The sequence below is a fragment of the Aquarana catesbeiana genome, linkage group LG04 (assembly GCF_042186555.1).
Source record: "Aquarana catesbeiana isolate 2022-GZ linkage group LG04, ASM4218655v1, whole genome shotgun sequence".
Classification (NCBI taxonomy): Eukaryota; Metazoa; Chordata; class Amphibia; order Anura; family Ranidae; genus Aquarana; species Aquarana catesbeiana.
This window is the reverse complement of record NC_133327.1, coordinates 96,176,175-96,188,560: the sequence shown is the minus strand read 5'-3', so window position 1 is coordinate 96,188,560 and position 12,386 is coordinate 96,176,175. Positions and strand designations below refer to the sequence as shown.

The 12,386-nt window shown below is 44.0% G+C and overlaps 1 protein-coding gene across 1 annotated transcript; it reads left to right on the top strand.

Annotated features, from left to right (window-relative positions):
- Window positions 1-802: 802 nt before the first annotated feature.
- RRM2 (ribonucleotide reductase regulatory subunit M2) lies at window positions 803-10,195 on the top strand. Its single transcript, XM_073625397.1, has 10 exons — window positions 803-978; window positions 2,296-2,373; window positions 4,005-4,154; window positions 4,510-4,626; window positions 5,406-5,539; window positions 5,652-5,746; window positions 6,308-6,441; window positions 6,541-6,645; window positions 8,392-8,505; window positions 9,696-10,195. The coding sequence occupies exons 1-10, from the start codon at window positions 892-894 to the stop codon at window positions 9,846-9,848; spliced, it is 1,167 nt and encodes a 388-aa protein (XP_073481498.1). The 5' UTR covers window positions 803-891; the 3' UTR covers window positions 9,849-10,195.
- The last annotated feature ends 2,191 nt before the right edge of the window (window positions 10,196-12,386 follow it).

Genomic DNA, 12,386 nt, shown 5'->3' with positions numbered 1-12,386 from the left:
TGTATAGGAGAGGTGTACAGCCCTGTTATGGTCACATTTCCCGCCATCACATGAGGTGAGGGATCGGTGGAGGATTCCTGCTCTGCTCGTAGAATGCCCCCCCTCCATACAGAACACTGGCTGGGTGTGGAAGGCGGTGGATTAGCTCGGAGTGTCTCATAACAGCCGTGTTGTGTAACCTCTATGAGGGGTCGGTGGAGGATTCCTGCTCTGCTCGTAGAATCCCCCCCCCCCATACAGAACACTGGCTGGGTGTGGAAGGCAGTGTATTAGCTCGCAGTGTCTCATAACAGCCGTGTTGTGTAACCTCTATGAGGGATCGGTGGAGGATTCCTGCTCTGCTCGTAGAATGCCCCCCCCCCTCCATACAGAACACTGGCTGGGTGTGGAAGGCGGTGTATTAGCTCGGAGTGTCTCATAACAGCCGTGTTGTGTAACCTCTATGAGGGGAGGGGGAGGCGCTCACATCCCTGAGGGGGAAGCCCTGCCATGGAGCGCACACACTCATATAATAGAGGAACAGGCCGCTCAGGTAGTGTACATGTATGACCCATGTATGGGGTACATATAATAATGCCCCTTGTATGTACTCTGTGGGGTACACATTCATCCAGGCCATTGTGTGGAAAGGGCGCGCTTTTCGGATTGGGGTTTGGGACCAGCTGCTCCCCCCGTCTCCGCGTCTGATTGGTGGCATTAGAATTCCCTCCATTTGGGGGCACGGCTGCAGCCAATCACCTTCTCACTGTTAGCTCTTGATTGGCTTTCGCGGTCCAGGCGCCAAATGCAAATTGTCTATAAATAGAGAGGCCGGGGCGAGCTAGTCTCATCCTCTGCTCAGTACACGGATCCCGCCGCTCTCTGCTCCTCCTCAGCCTCATACCGGTCACCATGCTGTCCATCCGCAAACCACTCGGTGCTGTGAATGAGAACGTGTCCCCCATGAAGAGCCTGAGCCTGGCTGACAAGGAGAACACGGTGGGTGTGCAACCTCGCGTGAGGGGAATGGGGTTTTGGCGGGTCTCTATTCAGGGTTTGTGCATTGTCTACCTGATGTGTGGAGAATGTCTAGGGAAGATTTATGACTAGAATGAAAATACGACTCCGATGGTGATGGAAGACATAGTCCTCAGTGGTCTCTGCTGATCAGCATCCTATAGAGATCAGTGGGGGAGCTGTATAGGAAGAGCAATGTAAGGACTGAGACTGCTATAGTTTAGGGACTGCTGGGGTGTGTGCAATGCTATGGGGGGGCTGTAGACTGGGGTGTGTGCAATGCTATGGGGGGGCTGTAGACTGGGGTGTGTGCAATGCTATGGGGGGGCTGTAGACTGGGGTGTGTGCAATGCTATGGGGGGGCTGTAGACTGGGGTGTGTGCAATGCTATGGGGGGGCTGTAGACTGGGGTGTGTGCAATGCTATGGGGGGGCTGTAGACTGGGGTGTGTGCAATGCTATGGGGGGGCTGTAGACTGGGGTGTGTGCAATGCTATGGGGGGGCTGTAGACTGGGGTGTGTGCAATGCTATGGGGGGGCTGTAGACTGGGGTGTGTGCAATGCTATGGGGGGGCTGTAGACTGGGGTGTGTGCAATGCTATGGGGGGGCTGTAGACTGGGGTGTGTGCAATGCTATGGGGGGGCTGTAGACTGGGGTGTGTGCAATGCTATGGGGGGGCTGTAGACACCGCTGGGTTGTGTGCAATGCTATGGGGGGCTGTAGGGACCGCTGGGGTGTGTGCAATGCTATGGGGGGCTGTAGGGACCGCTGGGGTGTGTGCAATGCTATGGGGGGCTGTAGGGACCGCTGGGGTGTGTGCAATGCTATGGGGGGCTGTAGGGACCGCTGGGGTGTGTGCAATGCTATGGGGGGGCTGTAGGGACCACTGGGTTGTGTGCAATGCTATGGGGGGCTGTAGGGACCGCTGGGGTGTGCAATGCTATGAGGGCTGTAGGGACCGCTGGCGTGTGTGCAATGCTATGGGGGGCTGTAGGGACTGCTGGGGTGTGTGCAATGCTATGGGGGGCTGTAGGGACTGCTGGGGTGTGCAGTGCTATGGGGGGCTGTAGTTCTTGTTCTTTAGAGAGCAAAGCAGGTGTGAGCCCATCTAGAGACTGCTGGGTGCAGGGACTAGGCCTTTGTTATGTTTGCTGGGGGGGGGGGTTGCCACAAGTGTGGGGACTGAACGATCTTTTCCCTGGGTCTTGGGTAGTGATGTTAGGCTGGAATAACCTATTTCTGCAGCTATTTGATTTTGTTTTCAGTCATTTTAACAAAATTGTGATTTGATGTTTGCAGCCACCTTCTCTGAGCAACACCCGGGTCCTAGCCAGCAAGACTGCCCGCAAGATTTTCCAGGATGCAGAGAATGAACCGGTAAGTTATTTGAGCGGTAGAAGCTACAAGGCAAAGTGTGCATGTACAGATTTCTGCACTGCTAGCAATCCAGCTGCTTCCATCTTCCCTCCATGAGCTCTAAAGGAGGTGGTGTGTAATGAATGACTATTGTGGCTGATTGCAGTGTGGGGAGGGGAAGTTACATAATGGTGTTTAGTGTGTAACTTTCTAGGCTGTGTAATTGCTCACTCGCCAACATCATCGGGAAGCATTGCTCAACACTGATGGGGCAATTTGCCTCGTGTCCTAGTGTTTCCATTCACAACAATGTGCAAGAGTTGAATGGAATGCCAATCTGGCATTTCAAGAAACCTCAAACTGCAATGCGCCCACTAGTGTAAATGGGCCGAAAGGACGAATCTGTGGCTTTATAGCTGTAAGTGGATCCCTAATCAAGTGAGCAGTGGGTTTTTCCCCATGATTGTATGCGCCTTTTAAAATTGCAAATATCATTTTTGATACCGCTTACACTATTTTGTTTATGTAGAATGCCGCCCCCCCCCCCCCCCACACACACAGCTTGTAATATGTATTATGACCATTTCTTCTAGTTCTGGGTAGTGTAGAGGGATTAGAACACCTGTTTTTATTGCTGTCTGTGCCCCTGTTGAGATTCATCCTGTTTGTCCTATTTACCATCATTGAAAGTAAAAGAATCCCAAATTTTGGATTGTCCCTAGGAAAGTAAAAAACAATCTTCCAAAGGGGACATGTGATCCTACACTTCCAAGTATTGGGCGTGAGTTCACACCACCGGTGGCTCACTCTTTCTGTGATTTTTTTTTTTTAACAGCAGGAGGTGATCAGCAGGTCCTGCAGTCCCCCTGTCTGCAGGCACCTGTCGATGGTAAACAAGGCAGATTGCCATTCTGACACACTGAAACATTAGGCACAGTTGACCCTTTAATCACCCCTGATGTTAACCCCTTCCCTGTCACTGCATTGACAGTGCATATTTTTGGCACTGGTCCTCAAGTGTTAGGTGTAATTTGTCTGCTGCAATATCGCAGTCCCGTTAGACTGCGCATTTGTCAGTGTAACAGTGCTATATCACAAAAATGGCTTGGTCAGGAAAGGGGGGTAAATCTTTCAGAGGCCAAGTGGTTAATCTGCAGGGATTTCCTCACTTCCTGTTTGGTTATGGAACAGGAAGTGAAGGTATTTCTCTGCAATGGGAAACAGATGGTGAAAAATGACAGGTTATAACCCTCTATCTAAAATAACAAGTTTTGCTTATAGTTAGTGCAATGCTTTAGTGCAAACTGCACAGTGTGTGTGGGGGGGGCGGCTTATAGCTGCTTGTTTGGGTTTTAGGCTTCTGCAACACTACATTGGGTAACTATACAATGTACCCGCTAGTCTTTGGTGATTTTACAAGATGTACTTGTACAGGGAAGGTACTTTCTAATAAACCATATGCCCTGCCCCTTAAAGGCTTAATGGGATGTAGTGCTAAGGGTGACTCCCCTGCCCCCCCCCCCCCCCCCCCCATGTTTTAAGTGACACTTTGTTAGATTTAGGAGAAAGATATACTGAGTCTTTGCATTTTATCTCAAGGATTTAAAATGAAGGTTGCAGCAGTTATGACAAACTGACTTTTTTTTCTTTAGGTGAAGCCTAAGGAACCAAAAACCCCAAATATTCAAGATGAACCCCTACTGAGAGACAACCCCCACCGCTTTGTCATCTTCCCCATCCAGTACCATGATATCTGGCAGATGTACAAGAAAGCAGAAGCCTCATTCTGGACTGCAGAAGAGGTAAGTGAACTCTGCAGCTGTCCCTTTTTTGTATCTGCACCTGAAATATCACAATGCACAAAACTGACTAGCTGCTTTTGGATTGCTCTAGAAAATGTCGACTATGCATGAATTTTTGCTCAGTATGGCTGCTTTTAGGAAGCGATCTGGCTGCTCTTTTGACACTCCAATTTGTTAGAACTCCTAATTTTAGCCTCTTGGCTGAGACACCTATTGGTCAAATTTGCTTCACTTCAGTTTCTTGTAGCAGGATAAGTTGTAGTTGCATAGTCAGGTTGAAATAACACAAGTCCATCTATTGGTATGTTGGTTTTGCATGGTTAAACTTTATTTATTTATTTTTCTTCTATTGTAGGTTGACCTCTCAAAAGACCACCTACACTGGGAATCGCTGAAGGAGGAGGAGAGGTGGTTTATTTCACATGTGTTGGCTTTCTTTGCTGCTAGTGATGGAATTGTAAACGAGAACTTGGTAAGCACACATCTACATGGGTCAATCTTAAGTGTGATGACCAGAGATTGAACACAGTGAGGCTTATCCACCAGTTTCATTAAAGTATTTAACATTCTAGTAATGGGCATATAGCCAGTGCATAAAATGTTAACAAGTAAGCCCCTGATACTGCAATGGCACATACCTTGGGGTTGTACCAATAATGGTATCTGTGCTGTTGCTGAGCATTTGCCCGAGAACTTGTAATCGTGCAAAAGCTCCTATACATTTTGCAGTGGAATTTGACCCCATACAAAATGAATTGCGTGTGTTCTGTTTTTTCACACCACTCTGGTGTGAACCCAGGCTTGTCATAGTGATTCCAGCCTGGGCTCACAGGAATTGCACTGCATGTTATTCTTTAGACTGCTGGTTGAGCCTATTTTATTTTGTATGGACTCAAATTGCACTGCAAAGGTATCGGTACTCTATTGATACTCGCCGCTAAAATATTGGTGCAACCCTACCTCTTATGGGTGTGTGATCAGACCATTATTGGCAGCCTTCTTGGCCTCAACACATGGAATGGGATCTGGCACTTTTACAGCAATGTACACAATAAAAAAAAATTCTCAGTCCTGTGTGTGTGTGTGTGTGTTTGGCTCTCTGGGTAGAATAAATGCACAAGACTTTTTATTTATTTTTTTTTGTTTAGGCTGTGCATTTGCTTTTTGTTTGCTACCTGGAAATGGCAAACAAGTTGTAGCTAAAATTCAGTAGCAAAGGCTTGACCTTGCTCCTTTTTTATATTCCAATAGGTTGAGCGGTTCAGTAAGGAAGTACAAGTCACGGAAGCACGCTGTTTCTATGGTTTCCAAATTGCAATGGAAAACATTCATTCAGAGATGTACAGTCTTCTCATTGACACATACATTAAAGATCCCAAAGAGAGGTAAGACTGTTTACTGGCATGGGCGCTGACCCATGTATTTTACTTTTTTTTTTTTTTTTTTTTTTTCTGGAGGCTGGTTTTAAAACTAATTTTTATATTTCTAAAATTTTAGGGAGTTCCTGTTCAATGCAATTGAAACGCTGCCTTGTGTGAAAAGGAAGGCGGAATGGGCACTCCGTTGGATTAGTGACACAAATTCAACCTTTGGTAAGTACTAAAAGCTTGGCTCCTATTGCTCAAATATAGCCAGCTGACATGTCTATCTGGTAGGTGATTTAGTGTAGTGTTTGGAAAAATTTTGTGAGAGGAGCTTGGCGCAATGGAGGGATGGGAGGGGGAGTTTGGTACGGTGGGAAAGGATTAGACAATTGGCTAGATAAACCTTCCTGTCCTAGTGACCACTGGCACCCCCTATTTTTGTATCTGAGAACTTGGCTGGCATTGGTTCCTTTTAAACATTGACATGCTTGGTGGCAGGAATGATCAATTATAAATGGAAGCCAGTCCCAGCTATCTGTAGCCCTGGATTGGGTTGTCTTAGACAGCTTGGTGTTTGTGCTGTGAGCACACACTCTGCACATAAGTGGCCACTCAGCATGGGCATTAAAGAAATAAGAACAATTGTTGGTATCCCACTTGGGGTGTACCAGTACTTGGTTTATACCAGATATGTGCTGATTCTGCATGCTGGCTATGTCACTATTTAACTGTACCCACCAAAAGGCAAACTCTGGTATCATTTGTGCTAACTGGCTAACCTCTGTGTAGGTGAGCGTGTGGTTGCATTTGCTGCTGTGGAGGGAATCTTTTTCTCTGGGTCCTTTGCCGCCATCTTCTGGCTGAAGAAACGTGGATTGATGCCTGGTCTGACATTTTCAAATGAACTCATCAGCAGAGATGAGGTAAGACCATCCTTCCCTTCTCTGTAAAAGTTGGTGTGTAGGGTGTTTGGGATTTTATTTTTACACTTGCTAATTGACCTGTCTGGAATTATCTTGCAGGGTTTGCACACAGACTTTGCATGTCTTATGTTCAAACACCTTGTGCACAAGCCATCAGAAGACCGTGTTCGAGAGCTGATCACTGATGCAGTCACAATTGAGCAGGTATGTGTAACTTTTGACTTCTAAAATACATGTCTGTTGGGTGCCACTTGTCCCATGCAGGGATGAGTAACAAGTTTTAAACACTTAAGGACCGAGCCGTTTTTTATTGTTTTTATTTTGTTTTTTTTTTTTCTTTCTAGAAAATTACTTGGAACCCCCAAACATACTTTTTTTTTTTTTTTTTTTTTTTTTCTGTCACACTATTTGTGCAGCGGTCTTACAAGCGCACTTTTTTTTGGAAAATACACTTTTTTGATTTAAAAAAAAATTTTTTTTATTGTGAAAGATAATGTTACACTGAGTAAATTGATACTCAACATGTCGTGCTTCAAAATTGCACCCACTCGTGGAATGGCGATAAACTTTTACACTTCTCCATAGGCTTTTTTTTTTTTTTTCTACAGGTTGCATGTTTTGGGTTAGAGGAGGTCTAGGGCTAGAATTGCTCTCGCTCTACCGATCGAGGCAATACCTCGCGTGTATGGTTTGAACAATGTTTTCATATGCGGGTGCTACTCACGTATGTGTTCGCTTCTGCACGAGCTCGGTGGGACAGGGCGCATTTAAAAAATTTTTTTTTTTTTTTTTTTTTTTTTTTCCTTTTACCTCTGTTTTTACACTGTTTTTAAAAAGTGTCATTTATTCCTATTACAAGGAATGTAAACATTCCTTGTAATAGAAAAAAGCATGAGAGGGCCTCTTAAATGAGATCTGGGGTCAAAAAGACCTCAGATCTCATTTACACTAAAATGCAATAAAAAATTGTCATTTAAAAAAAAAAAAAAAAAAAGGTCCCCTTAAGAGCTATGGGCGGAAGTAACATTTTGACGTCGCTTCCACCTTTCAATGAAATGGAGGCGGGAGGGGGCCATCTTCCCCTCACGCGTCTCCATGTCAGGCTAGGGAAAGGATCTGATTGCCTCTCCTGCCGCCGATAAGTGATCTTGCGGCAAATTCGCTGCAGAGGCCACTTTTATCTTGGAGCGGACTGCCCGCTGAAGAAGATATCAGGGTTATGGCAGCTAGCTGCTGCCATAACGACATCCCTCTTCAAAGTTCTGACGTATGACGGTGGGTGGTCCGAAAGTGGTTAAGGGCTTGATCTTGCATACGGCTGCCCTTCTGAAAAGTGATCAGCAGTATCGCTTTTCAAAAGCATTTGACAGGTGAAGCAATATGTTGCTGCTTTGCCATCTGTCTTAACCCTGAAAATGCCAACCCAATGCACATAGTTGTGGCATTGTTCACTTGCATAAATTGCTTTTAGCAACCGTACCGCCCTCTTAATACAAATGCTATTGCTACAGCATGTGAACAGTACTATGGCAGCTGAATTTTTTTTTTTTTTTTTTTGTGGCAGAAGTGGGAGTCTGCTCACATAATTTGTAATATCTTTGCCATTCTGAAGCTTCCCTTCCTGGCAACTCATGAGCTGTGCAAGATGTCATAAGCCTAGGCTTTTTACCAGGCAAACAGGAAGTGGGCTGTAATAAGGTATTTACTGGCAGGAAAAATGTTTTTACTATCCAAAGTTAAAACAAGGGCAGAAGATTTAGTAGATGGAAAGTTGAAAAAAATGACAAGGTCTGCTTTAATATGCAACTTGCCTTTTTTGGGTGGAATTCTGCTTTATTCTTACAGCTTTGTTAGAATTTGGAACACATCTGTAAAACTAGACTTGAGAAATGACTTTTCTTCCTCAAAGTGTTGAACTGGGACTATACCTTACCTTTTTATTCTCTCTAGGAATTCTTGACTGATGCACTGCCTGTAAAACTGATCGGCATGAATGGTGACCTGATGAAGCAATACATTGAGTTTGTGGCAGATCGTCTCTTGTTGGAGCTGGGCTTTAGCAAGGTAACTGGACATAGAATGATCAGCAACTTCAAATAACACTGCATATAGCATTCTACTAGGCTCACAAACCTTGCATGATGGATTCCAAAAATAGTGTCTTACAGGCACTGCTTTGAATTCACTAGGGAGCAGGGTATCCTCAGAGTTGCACTAAAATTGTAACTAAAGCCAAAACCTTTAATTTTGGTTAGTGGAGAGGGATTAGAATGTCAGTCCTACTGCTGGCTGTGCCATTGTTGGGGAGATTCACCCTGTTTACTGTTTTCAGTGCCAGTAATCCCACATTTTGGACTGACATCAATAGTAATAGACAGGATATCTTACAATGGACACCCTGGGTTCCCTTGCTTGAGGTATTCACTGTCAAAACTGGAAGCAAGAAGGGAATTCCCCTGAGACAGATCGCAAGAAACTTGACAGCAGTTATAACACTCTCCAAAATGGGGAAAGTGTTGAAACCTTACGCTTAAATAGAACTTACAGCTAGAATATAACTGACTACTGGATATTTATATTCTATAACTCTCTCTGAATTGTGATTTCTTGGTTTCTACAATGGTGGGGGCTTGTTACAAATTTAAGAATCTAATCTGTTATTTTAATGGCTATGGATTAACATGCCAGACCCTTTCCCCTATCCTGGGGCTCCTGGCTGTGTCGGTAATTAAGCTTTTTATGTCTCATCACAAAATCCCAGCACACTTGCAGCTAGCCTGCAAAAACAACCAGATTGACCCTGTCTCATCTTAAATAGGATTTAATTTGCATACATTTATGTGTGTGTGTGTGTGTGTGTGTGTGTGTGTATATATATATATATATATATATATATATATATATATATATATATATATATATATATATATATATTTTTGTGTGTATATATGCTGCTGTAGCTACATCAAATCAAGGCTCCTCCTGTACTGCAGTCCTAACTAATTTTCAGAGTCTTCCAAGTTGGAGCATGTATAGCAGATTATGGTGATCAGGTGTGCCTGGAGGGAGCCCACTCAAAGGCACTGGGATACACAGGACATCCAGAAAGGGCACAATGGCAGCTGAAAGCATCCAATTCACCCAACTGCACAAAGTGGCAACCGCCCCAACCTATAACTAGCTTTTGCAGTAAAATGCACATGGCACCTTTTTAATGTTTCACGCATGGGACCTGACTCCATTTTGTTTTCTAGATTTTCAGAGCAGAAAATCCTTTTGACTTCATGGAGAACATTTCTCTGGAAGGGAAGACTAATTTCTTTGAGAAGAAAGTTGGAGAATATCAGAAGATGGGAGTCATGTCCAAGACATCAGACCATACGTTCACTCTAGATGCTGACTTCTAAATGAACTGTTAAATCTTGACTGTAACTTGGGACATGTTCAGTATGCAGGTTCTGAATGGAAACGTGTTACGGTATGGATCTATAAGCTACTGGCATTATCTCATCAGATGTGGTTCCAAATCCCTTCTGACAGATCTACTATAGTGTGTTTGGCACATGCTAGTTTACAGTAGGAGCATGAAACACTCATGGGTACAAAAACTTGTACAGCTTGGGGTATTTTTAAAGGGTGCTGTGTACTCTGCAGGGGAATGGCTGCCTGTTGGCAGCTTTTTTTTTTTTGTTTTGTTTGTAAATTTTTTTTTTAATGTATTTTAAAGTCGAACTGTGGCACTTTAATAAAAGTCTTTTTAAAAAAAAGTGTGTAGTTAAAGCGGAGTTCCACCCAAATTTTGAAAAATATCTGTATGTACTCTCTTCCTTGCCTAGATGCTGACATGCCGTTTAAAAAAATTTAAATCGCCGTAATTACCTTTTTATTTTTCTATTCTTCTTTGCACTTCCTGGTTCTCCTCCCGTGGGAGTAGGCGTGTTTCTAGCCTCTCCCAGACTCCTGGGAGCTAGTCTCAGGCTTCCCAGGATGCCACTGAGCATGTGCGGGAATGAGCGGTGAATGCTGGGAGCACAGCATTCACCACATCCAGGAAATAAATGCTTGTGGACTTCAAATGCCCACAATGAAGATGGAAACCGCCTGCAGTGAATAATATGTTATTCTTTCCGACGAAATCTGACACAGGCGGACATTACACACAATATGTGAGTATGTAATGCTGAGAAGAAAAGTTTGTGAATGAACTCAAAAAAAAAAAAAAAAAAGATAGGTGGACCCCCGCTTTAAGTTGCTCAATTCTACAGCAGCTTAAGGGGCTCCTGCGGTGTCCAATCAGGTGAAGAAAATCAGTTCACACACCCATAAGCTAACTTCTGTTCTATTAATGCTTTGCAGTATTAGAGCTGACTTCTGGGCTGCCCCTGTAATAGAATTGCTGCTAGTTTCAATCAGCAGGAAGAGTGCAGTTTGATGCTGGTAGAACTCTGCTGTGACTGGTTTCTTTAATCTTGACTAAGGGTTTCAGGTGTCCAAATTGGAATCCCAAATTCTTTTTTTTTTTTTTTTTTTTTTTTTTTTTTTGCTCCTAGGGAATCTGATTCTGGAGAACGTTCCAACTCTTGGTATAAGCCTCTTTCCAAAAAAATTTTTTAATAGGAAGGCAGTGGGAGATGCATTTCCAAGCTGGCTTCCAGGACCACACCAGAGGGCAATACTTTCCATATAATCATAAATAGTTTTTCCAGGTTGCTGCAACAGTAGAATGTGGGGGAGACTTGCTCTTCCTGGTGTTTACCCCACTTTGCCTTCACACAGGTATGGCTGCTAAGGTCCCTGGCTTCTATGCCTGGTGAGATCTGAACCTGGTGATGTTTCACCTTTTTGTTAATCTGGGAGTCTCTAGGCCTTGGCCCATGCTGTGGAAGTGGGACATTGGTTCTTGGGCAAAATTAAATTGCATCCATGGTTCTTGGTTACAAGGTGGTGCAGGCATGGGGGGTTTTTTTTGGGTTAGCCTGTATCTCCATTGGTAGAAAGGTGGTTTACACTGCTGTATTGCCTATCACTTTTGAGATTGTCACATCTGCTAACTAGAGAGGCACTGAAATTTCAGCGGCTGAAAACACCATTTTCGGTCAAATCGGCAGAATGCTGATTGGGGGGGGGGTTGTTTTTACTGACCTAAAATGCACAAAGCTGGATTTTTAGCGCCATAATAGAAGCCCAATGGACCAATGTGCATACATGGAATTTAAAGAGATGTTTTTCTTGCGCTAAAGGTTCCAGTGGCTGACAAATTCATACTCCTTTAATTAAGTTGAATATAATACAATTCTACATATATATTTTACGGTCTGTTTCTGGCCAAGTGCATCCTGCATGTTTTGTTTTGGCAACAAATTTCCATTTGCACCTCAAGTGCTAAACAATTTTTTTATATGAAACTTGAACTACTGGTGTCAAGACTGTATAAAAAAAACCCAAACATGATCTCTTCCCTGGCAAAGCATAAAATGTAAGTATCCAATGACTTTTGCCCTGCCCCTGACATTTGTTATGAAGGGCAAAAGAAAAGGCATGTTGGCTTTGCCCAATAGACAGCAGGAGTTGTCTGCCTGCTACAAAAGCAAAGACTGGAAGCAAAAGAACTCATTTTGGGCAGGGTGTTAGACAGCCAAGCATCTATACTTGGGTTATGCAATGCTGAAACAATGCACACAATAGCTAAAGGGATGGTGGTGCTATACCTTGACTAAGCTGCTTCACATTAGTGGTCTAATAGACAGGCAGCAGTTAAACAAGATGACTGACAGGCTATCCTGGCTTGCAATGCTCAGGCCAGCACTTGCTTGGCTAAAGCCCCTAGAGCTTTGCTGGCAATAAAATGAGGCACCATTTATTAGGATACTAATAGTTACAGCTGTTAAGCCTGCTGGTAGGGATTGGGGGACAGCTAAGGCTTTCAAACCTAAAGCCTAGGTGCT

What these genes read in the sequence shown, in the direction of transcription:
- RRM2 (XM_073625397.1), top strand. Translation starts at nt 892, where the DNA reads ATGCTGTCCATCCGCAAACCACTCGGTGCTGTGAATGAGAACGTGTCC. An exon ending in TGGCTGACAAGGAGAACACG is followed by an intron (nt 979 to 2,295) that starts GTGGGTGTGCAA and finishes TGATGTTTGCAG; the next exon opens with CCACCTTCTCTGAGCAACAC. An exon ending in AGGATGCAGAGAATGAACCG is followed by an intron (nt 2,374 to 4,004) that starts GTAAGTTATTTG and finishes TTTTTTCTTTAG; the next exon opens with GTGAAGCCTAAGGAACCAAA.